A 20,580-nucleotide genomic window follows, 5' to 3' on the forward strand; every position below is an offset into this window, starting at 1 on the left:
TCTCCGGGAGCACCAAGCCCTCATTTCCAATTCTGTGGACGCTGGGGAAGCCACGCGGAATGCCACCAAGACTGACAGCGCGAGCCCGAGGGATTTAAAGGGCCAGCACCAGAGCGGGGACCAGAAGACTCCGGCTCTACTGCCCACGCACACATCCGCCTGGTCGCCTAGCAACTGCGGGTCGATCGCTCGGCGCTCGACTCGGCGCCGCCTCCCTGGGTCGACGCTCCCCGGCCTAACCTCTGGCGGGCCGCCCCGCTCGGGCCCGGGTTCTGTGCGTGCGCACGCGCGGCGGGCGGACGGGGCGCACGCACGAGGGGCGGAGCCGCGGGCGCCCGAGTGGCTGAGTGACCGGAAACGCGCCCTGGAGGGTGCGGCCTTCAGGAGGCGGCGGGCCGGGCGGGAAACGTTAGGCGAGCGGCCCTCGGAGCGCGGGGGACGCGGGGGCGCGGGGACGCGGGGGGGCGGGCGGGGTGGGCCCGCGGCCAGGGCTGCCCGGATGTGGAACAAAGCGGAGGGGCAGGTGCGCGCGCCCCCCGCGCGGCCGGCAGGTGGGCTGCGCGCGGGCCCGGGAGGGGCGGGGCGAGGGCGGCGCGGCCTGCGGGCCCCACGCCGGGGGCGGGCGGGTGGGGGCTGCGTGCTTCCGTGGGGTTGGTGACCCTGCCCGTACCCCGCTAGGTTAGGCAGCGCCCCTCCCGGAGCTTCTGGAGGAAAGGCCCCAGGTGGCCCCCGGCATGCCCCTTCCCACGGCGGGGTGCGCGCCTACCGGCCCTCGGGAGAAGTTGGGTGGCCCGGGGCGGCCCCGGGGACGGGCGGCCGCGTTGGCGCAGCGGTTATGAGCAAGATGGGGCGGCGCGAGACCCTGCAACACAAATGCTGATGCTGGACCCCAGCCTCCCGAGTGGTCTTTTCTCCGACACTTGGTCCCAAGCAGATGCATCACAGGTAAGCAGGGAGGTCGGCCCGGCGCTGGGGACCTCTTTGGAAAATGCCGCACACGTGAGAAGTCACGAGTGGCTGCCTTTGTTTTCAGTGCCGCTGGGAAGTTTGTAAGGGTGGGCTCGTGTCCCCACACCAAGCCCGCTACATGAAGTTGAATCGGACCCAGAACAACCCTACAAGACAGAGTAGAGCCCTTAGGCCTTGGAAGAGTGTACATCTTTAGGGGCGCAGAGCTTCATTTTTCTCCCCTGGAGTGGCGTGTGAGTGAATGGCCGACCTTGCAGTTAGCCCTCCCAAGGCTTAACGCACTGTGTGTGCCCCAGGACGCCTTTGGGCCCTAGGACCTAAACACAACTCACTGCCATCGAGTAGGTGCCGGGCTCTTAACGACCTTATAGGACAGGGTAGAACCAGCTCTGTGGGTTTTCAAGACTAAATCTTTACTGGAATAGAAAGCCTTGGCTTTCTCCTGAGGAACTGGCTGGTGGCTTCGAACTGCTGACCTTGGGGTTAGCAGCCCAACTCGTAACCATCGTCCCACCAAGGCTCCGGAAGGCAGTGTGGGCCTGCATGCACTCTCATTCAACTTGACTTATTGTAAATGGGAATGATGACGACACGGTCCACAGAGTTGGCTCTGACTGCCCTGTCCTGCCTCAACCTCCCTGGTTGTGCTTGAGCCCATTGTTGTAGCCTCTGCCAGTCATCTCCATGAAGGTCTTCCCTGGGTTTTCCGACCCTCTGTGAGGCATGTTGCCCTTCTCCAGGGACTGGCCCTTCTTAGTAACATGTCCAAAGTCCAGAAGACAAAGTCTTACCATCCTCAGTTCCTTCAAGTCTGGTACAGGACCCCTGGTGACCGAGTGGGTTTCTCATTGGGCTGCTAATGGAGAGGTTGGAAGTTCGAACCCACCAGCTAGCTGTTCTATGGGTGGAGAAGGAGGCTTTCTACTTCTGTAAAGAGTTAAGGTCTCGAGTGTACGCACCAGCAGTGTGGCGAAGCATGTCTCAAAGGAGCCTCAAGCTCTAGTGACATGGTCCACAGATTGGCTTGGCCCACAGTTAATGAAGCACACAGATTGAAGTAGAGTACTAGGTAAAGCAACAGCAGCATGCTGGCTCGATCACCAGGAATCGAGGCAGATGGAATGCTGGCTGTCTTTATTTATTTTGGTTGTCCCCAATTGAGCTGTGACCTGATTAAACTCTGCTCACATGATCAATATATAACCCCCTCCCAGGGGGACAAACAATAGAAATGTGGGTGAAGAGTGCCAGAGGATAACGCAGGATATGAAAATAATCTATAAATTATCAAGGGTTCATGAGGGAGGGAAGGTAGGGGAGGGAGGAGAAAACAAGAGGCACTGATATCAAGGGCTCAAGTAGAAAGAAAATGCTTTGAAAATGATGTCAACGTATGTACAAATGTGCTTGACATGGATGAATGTATGGATTGTGATAAGAGAGATAAGAGCCCCCAATAAAAGTATTTAATAAAAAAAAAAAGTTACAGTCTCAGAAGCCTGCCCTGTAGGATCACCATGAGGAGACACTGAGTTTGGTTTAGGTGTTTGGTTTGGGTACAGGCATCGTAGGTGCCTGTGGGGATAATAGGTGGTTAGAGTGAGGAAAGCCAAGTTCTTAATTCAGTAGTCTTCGTGCTACAGCACCACCCTAGGACAGCAGAGGGGTCAGAGGAAGGCTTCTGCCCGGCTGTTCTTTTGTGGCTCTTGGGTTGTGCGTTTAGGATGACAGCAGTGAATCACATCCATTGGAATTCTTGAATCTCGTGCATTTTGCAAAGTGGCTACATTTAATTGAGCTGCTTAAATGTCATCCTCAGAAAAGGCAGGGATGTCAGCAGGTGGCCAGAGGTTCACACAGAGGCCAGTTAGAGTAAGCTGTGGAAGCAGGAAGGAAATGATTTCATGACAAAAGACTAGAATTACATTTCCAAACCAAACCTAAAACACCCTCACCACCGTGGCCTCAGTTCTGACTTAGAATGACTCTATAGGACAGAGATTGCCCCGTGGGCTTCTGAGGCTGTACATATTTATGAGGAACAAGCCTCGTCTTTTCACCAGTGGAATGGCTGGTAGGTTCAAACTGCTGACCTTGGTTTGCCAGCTGTTGTGTGCTGGCCAAAGAGTTGATTATGATTCACAGTGGCCCTATCTGACAGAGAAGAGCCCGCAGGGTTTCCTAGGCTGTAACCTTTGTGGGCCGTAGCCCTGTGGGGGTGGGGGCTAAGCTCTTCCAGTTGCTAACTGGAAGACTGCTTGTTGAACCCGCCTGCTGTCCCTTGGGAGAAAGATGTGGGGGACAGCCTGGGGAATTTGGGGTGAGGGGGTTGGAATAGAGTTGAGGGCAGCAGTCATCCTTCCCGGAGCAGGGCTTTTCTCCAGAGGAACTGCTGGTGGGTTTGAACTGCTGACCTGGTTAGCAGCTCAGCGCAGAGTCCCCGCACCCACACGACTCCTTAGGGAAGTCTTGGGGAGACTGGACTGCCCAGTGCCTTCCTCAGCTTTCTCTCTGGAGGGTGCTGATTGCCTTTGCTCCACAGCTGCTGAGGTCATCACATTTCAGTGACTCATAAAGCAGAAATCTGCTGTCCATTCCCCCCACCCCCAGATCTAGTTTAAGCTGGTTTGAGATGGCCCAGGAGTCTTTCTAGAAGCACCGTTTTTATTTTATCTGCAGATTTGGACGCACAGATCAGGAATTTTTGGCAGTTGAAGCTATCTACTTTTAGTGGTACTTTTAAAAATGGTTGTAACCGGTGTCTGAGTCGTTCCTCCTCCAGTGATCGCAGTAGGGTTTTAGTTATGTTTATGGCTGTAAAGTTACCAGAGAACGTGTGCTTCAAGCCAGCCTTCACCCCCAAAACTTTGCAAATGGAGGCAGCTCGGATTTCTTGAGGCTCCTAGGCTTTCCCGTCGCTTGCAACTGAGGAAGATGCTGGTTATTACCGGGCTGGCTGCACGAGGTGCAGCTCATTTGCCATGTAGTTTCCCCTGGTCTCTCTATGAGTGATGGCGTTTGTACTGCCCCTTCCAAATCCAACGCCTCTTTCCCAGTGCTTACTTCCTTCAAGAAGGAGCCATGGTGTGCTGCTAACCCCCAAGTCAGTGGTTTCAAGCCCACCAGCCCCTCACAGGGAAAAAGGCAAGGCTGCTTGTCTGCTCCTGTAGGGATTTACCGCCTTGGAAACCCTGCATAGGATTGCCATGAGCCACAATCAGCTCAGCGGCAGAGGTTTGGGGCTTGCAGTTCACTAGGCTCAAGAGGAGACCTTGGTGGCGATCTAGCTGTATGAGGTCACGTTGTAACAGCAGCTGGCAAGGTTAGCCGTTTAGGGGGAGTGAGTGCGTGCTAATGGAGGAGCGGGGCTGAAAAGCAGCACCAGGGAGAGAATGTCCCCAGGGTCGCTGACCTGTGCCTGTCACAGCTGTGGATGAGGGGATTGTTGGGCTGTGCATATGTAAGCAGGAGGAGGAGTCCTTCGAGGGTGCACATGTTGGAGGTTCATGTTCACCCAGAGCTGCCTCAGAAGACAAGCCTGTCAGGACGCCATTAGAACCCCCCTCTGGCACACCATGCTACTGTGATGCACATGACCACCAGGAGCCCAGACCTGTTCCACGCAAGGCGCTGGCCTGGCCAGGACACATTTCTCAGTTTTATGAATTACCTGGCCAGGGGTAAAGAAGTCCTGGTGGCATAGTGGTTATGATTTGGGCTGCAAGTTGAAAGGTGCGCAGTTCAACACCACCAGCTGCTCCCAGTCCCGTAAAGAGTTACAGCCTTGGGAACTCACAGGGGCAGTTCCACCCTGTCTTACAGGGCCACCCCGATTGGAATTGACTCAGTGGCAGTCAGTTTGGTGGGATTTGTGTGTGTTTGGCCAGGAATAAAGTTGAAGCCTTAGGATGTGGACTAAGGCAGGAAGCTGGACCATATGGGACTCTTAAGATCCCCACCATGTAAATAGACTGGTCCTGATGTATTGGAGCTGGGCAGAGGGTCTACCAGTTCTCATAATAGTCTTTTTAGTTAAGAGCTTGGGTTTCTTAAATTAGATCCATATTTTAAGTCCTGTCCCTGCCCCTTAACTTATTACATGATCATGGCCTAAGGTTCTGAGTATTTCTGTATTTCAAAAGTGGATTGATTAAGAATCATGCCTACCTCATAGGCATTACAAGGCCTAAATGAGATGATTCCACGCAAACCACTTAGTTCAGTATCTGGCACACAGTACGGGGTAAGAAATGCGTGCTATTCTTATTTTCAGGTCTTTACATGGCTGGTCTTATCTTGTTTTCCAGAATAATACATATTTATTTGCTTTCACTGCTAAGGAGTCAGGTTTGACCCTCATTGACTCATAGGACAGAGTAGAATTTCTCCCTGTTGTTTCTGGGACTGTAAATCGTTATCAGCGCGCACAGCCTCATCTTTCTCCCAGGGAGCAGCTGGTGAGTTTTGACAGCTGACCTTGCAATTAGCAGCACAATTTTTAACCCAGTGCCAGGGCTCCTTCACATCATTCTGCTGCCTTCGAGTCAATGCTGACACAGAGTGACCCTATAGGACATACTACCCGTGTGGGTTTCTGAAGCTGTAAATCTTTAGAAGACCAGAAAGCTTCATTTTTCTCCCTGAGAGCAGCTGGTGAGTTTGAACAGCTGACCTTGTGGATAGTAGTACAACTCAAAACCCACTATGCTTCCAGGGTTGCTCCTTCACACATAGGCACCCCCAAAAGCCAAGCCCCAAATCCACTGCTCTTCTGATTCCTACCCTGAAGAAAATGCATTTCTGCGATAATCGGCAAGAAGGTTGGAGGTGGTTAAGGACCTCCTTTGGATCGCCTGTTGCCTTGCCCTTAGAATGACCACAGGGAGGGACCCTGTGGACACAGCAGGAACTGCACCCTCATAGTTGCCCCTCTGTTAGAGCCCTTTGTTGGAGCCACTGTGGCAGTCCTCCCTGATCTTCCTCTCTTTATTGTCCCTCTGCTTTGCCAAGCATGACGTCCTTCTCCGGGACAGGTACTAATACTAGACCAGGAACTGGCACAGGTACGAATACTTACAGATAATGGTTTTTAATAATCCGTGAAAAATCAATGTCACTTTTTCTCATAAGGCTTTTTTTACAGCAAGATGAATTGCATAGGAAAGATAGTTCTCAGATTCTTCCACCTGCTAAAAAATTGCCTTTAGATCAAAAGATTTTCTATACCAGGAGTTATGCCCCCTCCAGTATTTTGCACTGCAGTTTGTGACCTTCCACTTAGTTGCTATGTGGCTTGGGGCACATACCGTACTTACCCTAAGTCTCAGTTCCCACACTTACCTCACTTGGTAGAGTTGGTGTGTGAACTTGAAGTCATAGTGTGTATAAAGTGTCTAGTAGAGCTTATATGATGAACTTCAACACATTGGGGCTTCTTTTGGAGACGATTGATAGAGCACATTGATAATATGTGGGTGTCATGGCAGTGAGCATCTGACACTCTCCCTCTCTGCAAAGGAGTAGCAGGGGAGGACATCAAAAATGAATCCATCTGCCTCTTCACACAACTGATTTGACAGACAACCTAATGGGAGGAAATACTGTGAAGGAAAAGACGGGTGATTCTGAGAAGCAAACCTCATTGCCAATGTGCTCTGAAGGAAACTTTGCTTTTGGTGGAGGCCGTCTTGAATCAAATCCGGTTTCAGTCTCTATACTAGTTAGGTGACGACGGTTGAGTTAGTTAATGTTAATTAGTTAAGACGCAAGAGCTGTCTCAGATAATCAGGAAAAAGTGCAATAATGCCTGTCTAAGTCCCCATGCCCCCCTCCCCCACCCCATTGGTTCAGGTTCGCTAATAACATGAACAGAGTTGCTGAGATGAATCTTTTGCATAACTGCTTGCCTATGTATGCTCTTGCCAGGATGAATGAAATGAACCTGAGCCCTGTGGGGATGGAACAGCTGACTTCATCCTCTGTGAGCAATGCCTTGCCAGTCTCGGGAAGTCACCTGGGCTTGACTGCCTCGCCCACTCACAATGCCATCCCTGCCCCAGGTAAGTGGTACAGGTGAGCCACTGCCTTCTCAGACTTAATGCTGGAGCATTTCCAAATAGAGGCTAGTGGGTCTCAGTGCCTGAAGGGCAGCAGGGAGCAGGCTCGCATGATCACATGATTGTTCCACATCTGGTAGCCCAGGGGAAAGAGCACGTTGTTGCAGCGATCTGCAGTTGAGTAGACAGGCATTTCTTTCTTTTAAAAAATAACTTATTGGGGGCTCTTACAGATATCATAACAATGTGTAAATCAATCATATCAGGCAAACTAGTACATATGTTGTCATTTTCAAAACATGACCTTTCTGCTTGAGCCCTTATTATCAGCTCTTTTCCCCTCTCCTGCCCCTACCCTTGTGAACCCTTGATAAGTTATACATGATTTTTACTTTTTCATATCTTACACAGATGGGCCTTTTCAGTTTAAAATCATTTTATTGGGGGTCGTACAACTCTTATCACAATCCATACATACATCCATGTGTCAAGCACATTTATACATCTATTGCCAACATCATTCTCAAAACATTTGCTTTCTACTTGAGCCTTTGGTATCAGCTCCTCATTTTTTCCCCTCCCTCCCTTTTCTCCTCCCTCATGAACCCTTGATAATTTATAAATTATTATTTTATCATGTCTTACACTGTCTGACGTCTCCCTTCACCCACTTTTCTGTTGTCTGCCCCCTAAGGATGGGGTTATATGTAGATTCTTATAAACGGTTCCCCCTTTCTGCCCCACCTTCCCTCCACCCACCCAGTATCGCCACTCTCATCACTGGTCCTGAGGGGTTCATCTGTCCTGGATTCCCTGTGTTTCCAGTTCCTATCTGTACCAGTGTACATCCTCTGATCTAGCTGGATTTGTAAGGTAGAATTGGGATCAGGATAGTGGAGGGGAGGAAGAACTAGAGTAAAGTTGTATGATTCATCGTTGCTACACTGAACCCTGACCGTCTCATCTCCCCACAACCCTTCTGTAAGGGGAATGCTCAGTTGCCTACAGATGAGCTTTGGGTCTCCACTCTGCACTCCCCCTCATTCACAATGATATGATATTTTGTTCTTTGATGCCTGATTCCATTGACACCTCATGATCACACAGGCTGATATGCTTCTTCGATGTGGGCTTTGTTGCTTCTCAGCTACATGGTCGCTTGTTTATCTTCAAGCCTTTCAGACTCCAGATGCTATAGCTTTTGATAGCTGGACACCATCAGCTTTCTTCACCACATTTGCTTATGCATCCACTTTGTCTTCCGCGATGGTGTTGGGAAGGTGAGCATCATGGAATGCCAGTTAAATAGAACAAAGTGTTCTTGCATTGAGGGAGTGCTTGATTGGAGGGACAATGTCCATCTGCTATCTTAATATTAAACTTATAAATATATGCACATAGATCTATTTTCCCATCATTGTATATAAAAATATTTACATATGTACATGCCTGCATTTAGACCTCTATAAATGCCCTTTGCCTCCTAGTTCTTTCCTCTATTTCCTTTTACTTTCCTCTTGTCCTGCTATCATTCTCAGCTTTCATTTGGGTTTCAGTAATTCCTCTTGGTCACATTGCCCTTGATCAAGCCCTACCAGGACTCCTACACTCTGCTCACCACTGATTTTGGATCACTTGTTGTTCCCTTGCCCCTGGGTTTGTTAACACCACTTCTTGTCCTCCCCTCCCCCTCTCCCATGTCTCCCCGCCCCAGTTGTTTTCTCCTCCAAATTGTTTATCTTGCCTGTCTTTATATGCAGAGATAAAAATATGTATAAAAACAAGACAACAAAACAAAAAAAGAAAACAAAGTAACAACAATAAAAAAAATGGCAAAAAGAAAGCCTGTAAATAGTTCAAGGTCTGTTTGTTGATTGTTCCGGTGGAGTCTGATGGGGTGCTGTGCCCTGGCGCCAAAGTCTATTTTTGGTATTCCCTGGGGACTTCCTTGCTCTGCTCCCCTTGCTGTTCTGTTGCACGTCCTTAGTATTTTGCCTCAGTGTGGTGGGGTCAGATTGGGCGCAATTCCCACACTGTCTCTCCAGTGTTGTCCCCTCTAGGACTATGGGTCAGTGAAGGATACCGTGTCTCGTAGTGGGGCCGGCCATGTGGTCTTCTCTGTGGATTGGCTACTTTGAGCAGGGATATCGTCCTCAAGGCTTGGTGGGCCAGGATGTGCTCCACTCTCTCTTCCTCTCCCTTCATTTGCTCTCATGTGCTCTGATAAGACATGTCCCTCTTCCAGAGCTGTAGCTTCAGGGTTATCCTTCGAAGTAAATTCTTCTGGGGGAAGGGGCGGCTGTCCATGTAGTTTGCATTGGGGCCGGCCCCTCAGACCTCTCCACTGGTTCCTGCTTCATGCCGGCACGTTGCATTCACATCTTGGGCACAGGGTTGAAATCTGGTCCCTCTTTCCCTGTGGAGATATAAGACAGTCCTTTTCTTAAGCTGTGATTGCTTCGTGTTTTATCTTGGACTTCCCATTGACCTGGTTTTCATCTTGACACCTTGTCCCTGTGTTAATGGAAGAGAATCCTTTACAGTAGTTCTGAATAACTGTGTCCAGGAAGCATAGGGATTGTCTTTCCTGTCTGAAACAGAATGGCCACCACAGCGCGCGCACCAGGCCTAGGCAATCCAGAGACAGATCTGACGTGACCCTCCCCAGAGCATCCATCCTTAGAAGACAGATGTAGGGAAAGCTCACTTTCCCCATCAATATACTTGTAAAACATTTTTTTGGCCTAGCTTCATCTTCATTTTCTATTGAAGAGGAAAAGAAGCAGATGAGCTGTTGGTTCTTAGCATGGCGACCCAGTTGTAATGGTCTGTGGTGGTAGCCGGGCACCGTCTGGACTTCTGCTCTCAGGGTGGAAGAGGTGGTCATTCTTTGAGACTGCTTGCTTCTCTGTGCTTTTAGATGGCTTTGTACTACTTTGTTTCTGGCCAGTTGAGACGTGGCTGCTTTTAGGCGTTTACGATCTCTATTGCCACTTCCTTCACGAGCATGCAGATCATCGTTTCTTGTGAACTAAAGCCAGTTAACTGAGTTGCCCCATGAGACTCTGGTATTTACCCTTCAACCCCAAAAAACTAGTGCTGAAAGGTGGTTAATTATGTCTTAGGGGTAGGTGTGTGTGTGTTAAGTAAATGTATGTGCCTGCCCCCACACATTTGTGTTCACATCGACCTAAAGAGACTTCTGCATGTAGCTCTTGATTCTTGCAATGGCAGGCCAGTGATCCTCACAACAACAAGCTATTGATTCTGAAGGGTCGATGATAATGTGGTGTACTGGACTTTCCTTGTCAAAAAGAGGCATTTACGTGTATGAGGACTTTAAAGAGATCCATTGCATTGTTATATTAACGTTCTCTACAGACAGCTGCGTAAGTAGTGATCTGCATCAGTGAATGAAGATTCCACCATACTAGAGTCTCGTCCCATCCCTTTCTGGTGCGGAAGCCCAATTGCTGGTCTCTTAGGCATTCCTTTTAGTGAGTCCTCTTGGTGTGGGGAGCCCTGGTTTCGAAGTGGTTGCACGTTGCGCTGCTAGCCGCAGTGTCGGCAGTGTGGAACCACCAGCCACTCCCCAGGAGCAAGATGAGGCTTTCTACTCCTGGAGCGAGTTACCGTCTCGGGCAGTGGTACCCTGTCTCACAGGGTGGCAAAGTCGGAACTGACTCAATGGCAGTGAGAGCTTCTTATGGAGGAAGAACCATTTTAAAAATACCAAGGGCATGGAAAAGTTCATGGGACACTGCCATTACTCTTCTATTCCACTGTTCTTTTTCTACATCCTTGTATCGGGGCTCATGCAACTCTTACCACAATCCAGACACACATCGATTGAGTAAAGCACCCTTATACATTTGTTGCCCTCATCATTCTCAAAATTCACCTTCCACTTGGGTTCCTGGAATCAGCTCATTTTCCTTTTTTCCCTCCCCCTCCTTTTCCACTTTTCCACTAACTTTTTGAAGCTGCCTCATACACAAAAACATCCACGAGTCCGTACAGCTCCATGTATTTGAAAGGTCCATTTGGTGAAAGGAGGGAGCCCTGGTGGCACATTGGCTGAAGCACTGGGCTGCTAACCACAAGGTCAGCCTGTGGACCCACTAGCCACTCTTAGGAAGAAAGATGGGGAGACAGTCTCAGAACCCCAGGACCAGGTCTCTGTCCTACGGGTCGCTTTAAGTCGGCATTGCCTTGCCAGCAGTGGGGTCCAGCTGGTGAGCTTGTCTGGTGATACTTAGACACTGCACCTGTCTCTTCACGGCCTGTAGAGTGAGGGACTGTGGGCATGAGATCTCACAGATAAAGTTGGTGTACATCGTAAACCCTATAGTAGGCATACATAACACTGTATAAAAATAGGCCTAAATTTTCCAAGTAAAGCTTCTGTGGGAGTTACCTGAAATATGAAATGGTCTCATGTAAAGTAAAAAATGCAGTGAAGTAAATAGAAACATAAAAGTGACATAGCCATGACAGCACCACTCAAAGGCCATGCTTGGGAGCATTTTGGTTTGTGTCCCCTCCCCCATACTTTTTTCTGCTACATAATTTGTTTGCTTAAATTGTATTTAATTTTAATACTCACACCGAGTCAGTACTGACTCATAGCGACCTCCCATCTGCGAGTTTCTAAGACAGTAACTGCTTACAGGGGTAGAAATTCCAGTTGTGGAGCTGCTGGTGGTTTTGACCTGTCGACCCTGTGGATTGCTGCCCAACAGATAAGCACTACAGTGCCAGAGCTCCTGCCTTACTTTTCAGAGTTATTTTACTCTCGATGTAAGCGCAGCTAAGGTAACTGGAAGCCCTCTCTAGTGACTTCATAGTGAGGACGAAGTCGGACCGTCCAGCCCCACTGTGAATCTGTCCCGAAGCAAACGGCCGCATCTTTCTCCCGGGCAATTTTCAGAACTACCTTCAGGTGTGAGAGAGGAGCTCAGGTGGATCAGTGTGCTAGGTGTTGGAAAGCTAATCCCAAGATTGGTGTTCAAACCCAGCAGCTGCTTCATAGGAGACAGATGAGGCTGTCGGCGCCTATAAAGATCCGTCTTGGAAACCCTAAAGAGCATTCTGTCTGTAGTCACTGCAGTGGAGTCAACTCAGTGGCTGTAGGGTGGTGTGGTTTGGGGGTTAGAATTAAGACTGCTTTGATGAGTCCTATTGATTGTTTGCAGAACCTGGTGATGAGAAGGGCTTCCTGTTTTGTTAATGAAGAATACTAGCCCAGCTTTTTACCCATGTGCAAAGACCAATTTAAGAATTATAGAGAGGATCTCAAACAAGGAAACAAATCTTGCTTTTCATGAAGGAAAAGAAACCCTTTCTGTTTTGTAGGCCTGCCGGTGGCAATTCCCAACCTCGGCCCCTCCCTAAGCTCTCTGCCGTCCGCTTTGTCTCTGATGCTCCCAATGGGCATTGGGGACCGAGGAGTGATGTGTGGGTTACCAGAGAGGAACTACACCTTGCCCCCATCCCCATACCCGCACCTGGAGAGCAGTTACTTCAGAACCATCCTGCCTGGTGAGTAAGTAACCTGAGCAAAAGAGCCTGCATCCTAAAGAGACCTAACTTAAAAAAAAATTTATTTTCCTATTTGTCCCTATTATATCTGTCTTAGGTGAGAGAAAAATTCGGTGTCTGTTGCGCACTTTGAGACTGCATTGTGCGTTATGCATGTGGTAGTTAAGCTCAGTTTAACTGTTGATTGGCACAACTGTGCTGCTGTTCTTGACGCTCCATGATTTTATCATGGAAATCCCCACCAACCACATCTCGCTACGATGTCCTTGCAATTACGAAAAATTCTTTTTCTTTTATAAAAGAATTACATGTACATTTCAGGAAGTTCAGCAAATAAGGAGGGAGGGGACCCCCCCCCCCTACCTCCTTCCTGCCTCTTTTCCCACATGTGGGTGTTTCTGTGGTAGGCATAATTGAGATCGCACTTTCTGTGCAATGATGTGCGTGTCCTCACTTTTTCACTTAATGATTTTCTCTGTTGTATACTTGTTCCTTGTTGCTACCTTATTCATCGTTATCCTTTTGAGTAATAATGCATTGCATTCAACTGACTGGTTAGCCCATTAGTATAGCCTTTGTCATTATACAATTTGCTTTTCTAGTTCTATTTTTTTTTCTAGTTCTATTTTTATTAAAATAAATTCTTAAGTGTATCTGTGTACAATATTTACAGACCGTATTGAGGGTAGTTTGCCATGTGAAATTCTTGTGCAGGAGGACAGGAACATTTTGGAGATTTGTAATGTACACTGTCAGATTCTGCCTCATCAGGTTGTAGCAGTGTGCATTCCACGGGCAGTTCAGCCAGTTCCATTTGACCTCATCTGCCGAAAAGCAGAAGCTACACAGTGGTTTTCTCTTTTGATTGAGAAGATAGAATTCTGAATTGTGTTGAAGATAGTCTAATATATAATGATACCCTGACAGCTTTAAACTTGGTTGCATGTAGCTAACTTATATTTCACAATGGAAGGTGTGCCTGTAATTGTTTCGAGTAATCAATGGCAGGCAGCATCTTAGGACTCAGGCATTGCCATCACATAGATAGTAAAGGCAACCTTTCAATGAGCGATTTTTAGTCAACATCAGAGGGTTATTGTTAAGATTTTTAGATTGAATTTCACAAGAAAAATTCACTTATGGTATATGTTTGTTGCTGTTTATAAAGTATACATATTGTTTAAACCAAAGAAGTGGGTAGAAAATTATTTTAAAGTGTACCAAAAACAAACCCTGAGCTCTCTCTCTCTTTCCCCCTTCAGGCATCTTATCTTACTTGCCTGACAGACCTCCGCCTCAGTACATCCACCCCAGCTCTATAAACGTGGACGGGAACTCAGCACTCTCGATCGCCAGCAACCCCGCAGCACTAGATCCATATCAGCCGAGCGGAACTGTTGGCTTAGAACCAGGCATGGTGTCGATAGACTCTCGCTCTGTGAACACACACAGTACCCAGAGTCTCCATCCAAGCGACGGCCATGAGGTGGCCTTGGACACCGCCATCACGATGGAGACTGTCTCTCGGGTGACCAGCCCGATCTCAACAGATGGCATGGCAGAAGAGCTCACGATGGATGGTGTTGCCGGTGAACATCCCCAAATCCCAAGTGACTCCAGAAGTCACGAGCCTCTGTCTGTGGATCCTGTGAACAACAACCTTGCAGCCGACCCTGTAGGACATGGCGGTGTGATCCCCATTCATGGGAATGGCCTGGAGCTGCCTGTGGTCATGGAGACAGACCACATTGCAAGTCGGGTCAATGGGATGTCTGACAGTGCCCTCAGTGACTCCATGCACACCGTGGCCGTGAGCACCAACTCTGTCAGCGCGGCACTCTCTACCTCACACAGCCTCGCCTCCCTAGAGGCTGTCTCCCTCCATGAAGTTGGCCTCGGCCTAGAACCCGTGGCGGTGTCCTCCCTCAGCCAGGAGGTGGCTCTGGGGACAGGTCGTGTAGATGTATCTCCAGACAGTCTGTCTTTTGTCTCGCCTTCCCTGCACATGGAAGACTCCAGTTCAAACAAGGACAACACGGCAACCTTGTTCACCATTTGTGAGTGCGCTCAGTGCTTTTCTCTGGGAAACACTGCTAGTAAGAGCCACCGAGGGCCTCAGACATTGGTTAAGGAAGGGTAGAAAGCACCTAGACTTGGGTTTTTTCTTTGCCTTTATATTCATGTGGTGACTTTTCCTCAAGAAAGTCAAATGATACTCTGAACATCTAGTTGGTTACCACAGCATCCTTCATAAGTAAAATTATATACATGATATAAGTTATTTCTTCTATTTTACAGATAAGATTGAGCTTCGGCTGGTAATATTTAAGGTGTTTCAGTTTTAGATATGTTTAGACCTGTTGATGTCAGTGTGTGTAAGATAACCCAATAGAGATGTCTAATAAGTAGTTTGGGAATACTGAGGTTCACCAGCATGTAGATGTCAATCACGGCATGGGGGGTGGGTGACGTGGGAAGAGAGCAGGGCCCCAGGTGCAGTCGACCGAGCAGGAGGGTCAGAAAGGAGGAGGAAGACAAGCCCTAGTGAGACCTTTTGTGATGCCATCTCTTCGTGTCTCAGGTTTCCAGTGAAGTGTGATGTAATTCGTCCTTAATTTAGGAAGAGGTAAGAGCTGGCCTATGGACGCTTACTGTTCTTAGTTGGCAAACAGACGCTTTGAGTTGAGTATGCTGCTTTTCAATGGAGTGGGGTTCAATCATGCATTTTAAAGTGTGTAACCCAGGACTTTTTATAATGTTCGCAAGGCTCTGGCACCATCACCACTCTTTTTAATTCCAAAGCATTTGATCGCCTCCAAAAGAAACTCCATGCTCAATAGTATTTGCTCCCTTCATTCCCTGGCAACTGCTATTGCCTTACTGATGGTGTACATGGACTCACACAAGGTAGACCTGTGTCTGGCCGCTTCTACTTAACCATAATGTTTCAAGGTTGCCCCATGGGATAGCAGGGGTAAAGCTGCTTTTTTCTGGCTGAATAATAGTCCATTGGATGAAGGTATATTTTGTTTACCCATCTGTTGATTCATGGGCATTTGAGGTTGTTCCCTGAACGTCTGTAGACAAGTGTTTGCCAGGTGATGTTTTCCTTGTCTTGGATCTCTGTGTCTAGGGAGGGGTTGATTTAATCTGTCCTGCAGTGCCAGACTGCTTTCCCAAGTGGCTGCACCAGTTATGCCTCGAAGGTTCCGGTTTCTCCACATCCTTGTTAACACTTATTTTCAGGTTTCTGGTTTTGTTTTTTTTTAATTGTTCTAGTGATTGTGAAGTGGTGTCATTGTGATTTTGAGTTGCATTTCTTTAATGGTGAACATCTTCTCATGGGCATGTTGGCCATTTGACCCTTTCCTCTGGATTTAAAATCATTTCCTGGACCAGTGACTGGGGCAGTTTTAAAGTTGCAGACAATGTAATGGTTGTGAATGGCCCTGAACACTTCACTGTGGACGGTGAAACAAGAGGCACTAGAACTAATGTACAGAGACCAGTGTCCTGAGGCTCATGGCAGACAGCAAAGCACCAGGAATAACCTAAGTTATGTCTGTGTGTGGGCTCTGTGCTCATAGCTGGCAGAGGCAGAAACTGTGGTGCCCGACTCCAAAGATGGTAGCCGACTGTGCCACTTTGAATGTGTGGCTCGCCACAGCCCTGGCAGTAATCCAGCCTCACACATCAGACTTCGGATATGGCTCAGCACACTGCTTCTGAGCCTTTCCTTCCAGGGCTTTGACCCATAGTTTCCAGTTACCATTTCATTTTAATCAAATTTTAAAAATCCAGGCCTACTCTGATTTTACCAACATCTTCAATCAGAAATTGGCGAGAGTTTTAATTAAGATGCATTGATAGTTATTGGTGATTGGAATGCAAAAGTTGGAAACAAAGAGGATGGAACAATAGATGAAAAATATGGCCTTGGTGATAGAGCTGGAAGTAGAATGATAAAGTTTTGCAAGACCAATGACTTCTCCGTCGCAAATGCTTTTTTCCAACAACACAAAAGGTGACCTAAAAACATTGACTTCTCCAGATGGAATACACAGAAATCTGATCGACAACATCTATGGGAAGAGACAATGGGGACGCTCAATAGCAGTTAAAACAAGGCCAGGGGCTGACTGTGAAAACCATCAATTGCTCATCTGAGAGTTCAGGTTCAAGCTGAAGAAAACTTTAACGTGTACGAGAATCAAAATACACCCTTGACTGTATCCCACCTGAATTTGCAGAACATCTCAAAACCAGATTTGATACATTGAATATTAGTGCAGAAGACCTGGTGAGCTGTGGGATGACATCAAGAACTTCATTCCTGAAGAAAGCAGAAAATTTCAAAGGACAGCTTGAGAAGATCGTATAAAGTATTATGATGAAATATGCAAACCATACAGGAAGAATGTGCTCAGCATATCTCAAGATGCATTCAGCACAGGACGCATCAAAGATGGAAAGAATACACAAAGTCACTGTACCAAAAACAACTAGGTGACATTGCACCATTTCAAGAGGTAGCAGACGAGCAAGAACCAGTGGTGCTGAAGGAAGAAGTTCATGCCGCACTGAACCAGTCTGGTTAGCCTAGAACCAGACTCGGGGATTGCTGGGACACCAACTGAAGTGTTTCAGCTGGTTGATGAAGCCCTGGAAGCACTCACTGGTCTGCCGAGACATTTAGAAGACAGCCAGATACCTGGCCAACTGGCGGGAGAGCCATATTTTAACTACTCCAAAGAAAGGTGACTCAATAGCATGCTCAAATTATGGACCGATAGCATTGGTATTGAATGCAAGTAAAATTCTGCTGAAGATGATCCAACAACAGTTGCAAGTAGTCTATTGACAAGGAGGTACCGTGCCAGAGGTACATGGAACGGAGGGTATCATTGCTGATGTCAGATGGATCTTGGCTGAAAGCAGACTACCAGAAAGGTGCTACTTTGTGTTTCATTGACTGACAATGCTAAGGCACACGACTGTGTGGACCGTAACAAACTATAAAGAGCTTTGACAAGAGTGGGAATTCCAGGACACTTGTTTGTGCTCATGCAACATGTGTGCATGGATCAAGAAGCAGCTGTGTGAACAGAACAAGGGAATGCTGCCTGACTTAAAACCCAAGAAAGGTGTGTGTCAGGGTTGAATTCCTCTCGCCATTTATTCTGTTTGCTGAGCAGAGCATCAGAGAAGCTGAATTACATGAAGAGGACTGCAGCATCAGGATCGGAGGACGGCTTATTAGCAACCTGTGGTAATGCAAATGATACGACTTTGCTTGCTGAAAGTGAGGTGGATTGCAACCTTCACTGTGGATTGCGTCTCACTGTGAGGACCCAAATCCTGAGAACTGGACCTATAGGCAGCAGCAGCATGATGAACAGAAGAGATCCATGTTGTCAAGCATTTTGCCCCACTCGGATCCAGTCTGTTCATGAAAGCCGCAGTCAGGAGATCACATGGCATCTTGTTGGGTAATTGTGCTGCACTAGACCTCTTTAAAGTGTTGGGAAGCAAGGTTCTTACTCTGAGGACTGAGAGGCACTTGACCCGAGTCATGGCATTTTCAGTTGCCTCTATGCATGTGAAAGGTAGGTATTGAATGAGGAAGGCCGAAAAAGAACCGATGCATTTGAATTGTGGTGCTGGCAGAGACTGGAAGGAGTACAACCAGAATGCTCCTTCAAAGCAAGGATGACGAGACTGTGTCTCCCATCTTTTGGACATGATGTCAGGAGAGCCCCATCCCTAGAAAAGGATGTCGCGCTTGGTAAAGAAGAGGGCCAGTGAAAAAGAAGACCCTCGACACGATGGACGGACACCGTGGCTGCAACAGTGCACTCAAACCCGAGGACAATGGTGAGGACGGCGCATGGCTGGGCGGTGCTTCATCCCGTTGTACACAGGGTCTTGATGACTGGATTACACCTAACAACCATATTCCGATTTAGTGTCATTGACATCTGAGCTGGTTTGACTTAAGTCTACAGAAGCACGATGTGCACCTGTTCCAAATTCAACTTACACATTTAGGGAATGGGGTTGCAACCGGGGGACTGTCTGTAGATGTATGCCTGCTGGTTTTTAACGAAGCTTAGTGTCTCTGGGGGCTGTCTGCTTGCCCAAAGCCACTTTGGCCTGGAGCATGGCCTTTCACTCTGCAGTAGTTTTCCCATTAAGAGCAGAGTCTGTTTAATGCTAGGTAGACCAGGAGTGGCAAACTTTTGAAATGCCTCAGTTTGACCAGGATAGTGATAACTGTCGATACTAGGAGTGAAAATGGCAGTTAAGTAATGTGCAGCAAGAAAATTCAGATGACTAATTCCACAACTCCCTCCAAATGGATTTGGTTTAAGGGCCTGGTCAACCCTCTGAAAAGCAGGTGTTGGGTCCAAGGAACGCCTTGCGTGCATCTGCCCAGACAGACAGACACTCAGGGCCGGAGTTCAGTCCCACTGAGCCATTACAGACAGACAGACACTCAGGGCCGGAGTCCAGTCCCACTGAGCCATTACAGACAGACAGACACTCAGGGCCGGAGTCCAGTCCCACTGAGCCATTACAGACAGACAGACAGACACTCAGGGCCGGAGTCCAGTCCCACTGAGCCATTACAGCCTGGTAAGGGTCACCCTGAGTATTTGCGGGCAGTGATGCCAGTCTGACCGGCCACTTGGAGGTTGGCAAAGGAAGGATGCATTCACACCAGCGCCCTGTTCTTGCAATGTGTGCTGCTAGGCTTACAGTCTTTAGTGTGGTTATTTAGTCCCTAGACTCCTCGGTGGTGGTATCGTGTTAGCCACCTGTGTTTATCCTGTATACTGAACAGTAGCCACCCCATTGTCGGGAGGTTCCCTAGCTCTGCATCCATAGCTTGTCATTGTGAGGCCAGACAGAAGATGGGCCTGCGCCTGGGCAGAGTGACATGTATTCCCCGTGCACTGTAGTTAGTGATAGCCACAATGCTTAACTTACTGCTTCTATCTCTCTGTTCAACTCTCCCAAGAGTGTACCGCCAGCTAGGGCAGTGGTCCTCAACCTTCCTAATGGCCATGACCCTTTCATACAGTTCCTCATGTGGTGGTGACCCCCCAATCATAAAATTATTTTCATTGCTACTTCATAGCTGTCATTTTGCTACTGCTATGAATGGGGTGACCTTGTGAAAGGCTCGTTTGACCCTCAAAGGGTTGAGACCCTCAGGTTGAGAACCGCTGCACTAGGGGAAGCAGGACCTCTGACTGCTATGGGGCTGTGGTAAGGACCACCCCCAACCACACGGATTATTTGTTTGCACCATGTGGCACATCCAGGACAGAAACCTGTGTGTCAGTGTCTTTTAACTAAGCAGGGTGCACAGGGGAGAAGCAGCCTGATCACTTTGTGGCCACTTAGCTTTACTGGGCCCGTGCATTAGTACTGCCGTGTGCAGCATTGCCTCCTGCTGCGCAGACTTCACAGGTTGTGGGTGTGCACCCCACCTCTCTGCCAAAGGGATCCCTCTTGTTTTACAAACCTTTTATTGTGAGCAGTACGTGTTTTACCTCATCATTGTAGTCACCTCATGTAGGCAGCATCACCACCCCACCTCCTCCCTGTTTCTGGGGGCCCTTCTGCTCTCCTAACCCTTCTGAACGCTGTCCTAGGTGAATGCCGACCCCTGGGTCCCAACTGGTTGATTAATTGAGCAAACTGCGGCCTGCTGAGGACGCCGGGTATTTTTGCCCTGTTTGTTTTACACCTCAGTGGATGTGCAGTGTGCATAGGAATTTGTTCATAGTTTTTTTTTTTAAACTATAGCCCGGCTCTCCAACAGGTCTGAGGAACAGTGAAGTGGTCCCGTTTAAAACGTTTGAGGACCCCTGGTGTGCACGTAATCAGTAAGGTGTGCACATAATCAGTAGTGATATTATTCCCCTTATGCATCTGTCTTTTTTTTTTTAACTGAAAATTGAACCATGAGGGAGAGACCAGTTCTAGACCCAAAAGAGTGACTAAG

The 20,580-nt window shown here is 48.2% G+C and overlaps 1 protein-coding gene across 1 annotated transcript in view; it reads left to right on the forward strand.

Moving 5' to 3' along the window:
* The first annotated feature begins 419 nt into the window (after positions 1-419).
* PRDM4 (PR/SET domain 4) overlaps positions 420-20,580 on the forward strand; it is a 30,934-nt gene continuing 10,773 nt past the window's right edge. Inside the window, exons 1-5 of the mRNA XM_075551024.1 lie at positions 420-551; positions 679-945; positions 6,895-7,028; positions 12,381-12,566; positions 13,829-14,623. Coding sequence (XP_075407139.1) covers positions 935-945; positions 6,895-7,028; positions 12,381-12,566; positions 13,829-14,623 — 1,126 coding nt within the window. The 5' untranslated portion in view covers positions 420-551; positions 679-934. The remainder of the gene's footprint in view (positions 552-678; positions 946-6,894; positions 7,029-12,380; positions 12,567-13,828; positions 14,624-20,580) is intronic.

This window comes from Tenrec ecaudatus, chromosome 6, assembly GCF_050624435.1.
Source record: "Tenrec ecaudatus isolate mTenEca1 chromosome 6, mTenEca1.hap1, whole genome shotgun sequence".
Classification (NCBI taxonomy): domain Eukaryota; kingdom Metazoa; phylum Chordata; class Mammalia; order Afrosoricida; family Tenrecidae; genus Tenrec; species Tenrec ecaudatus.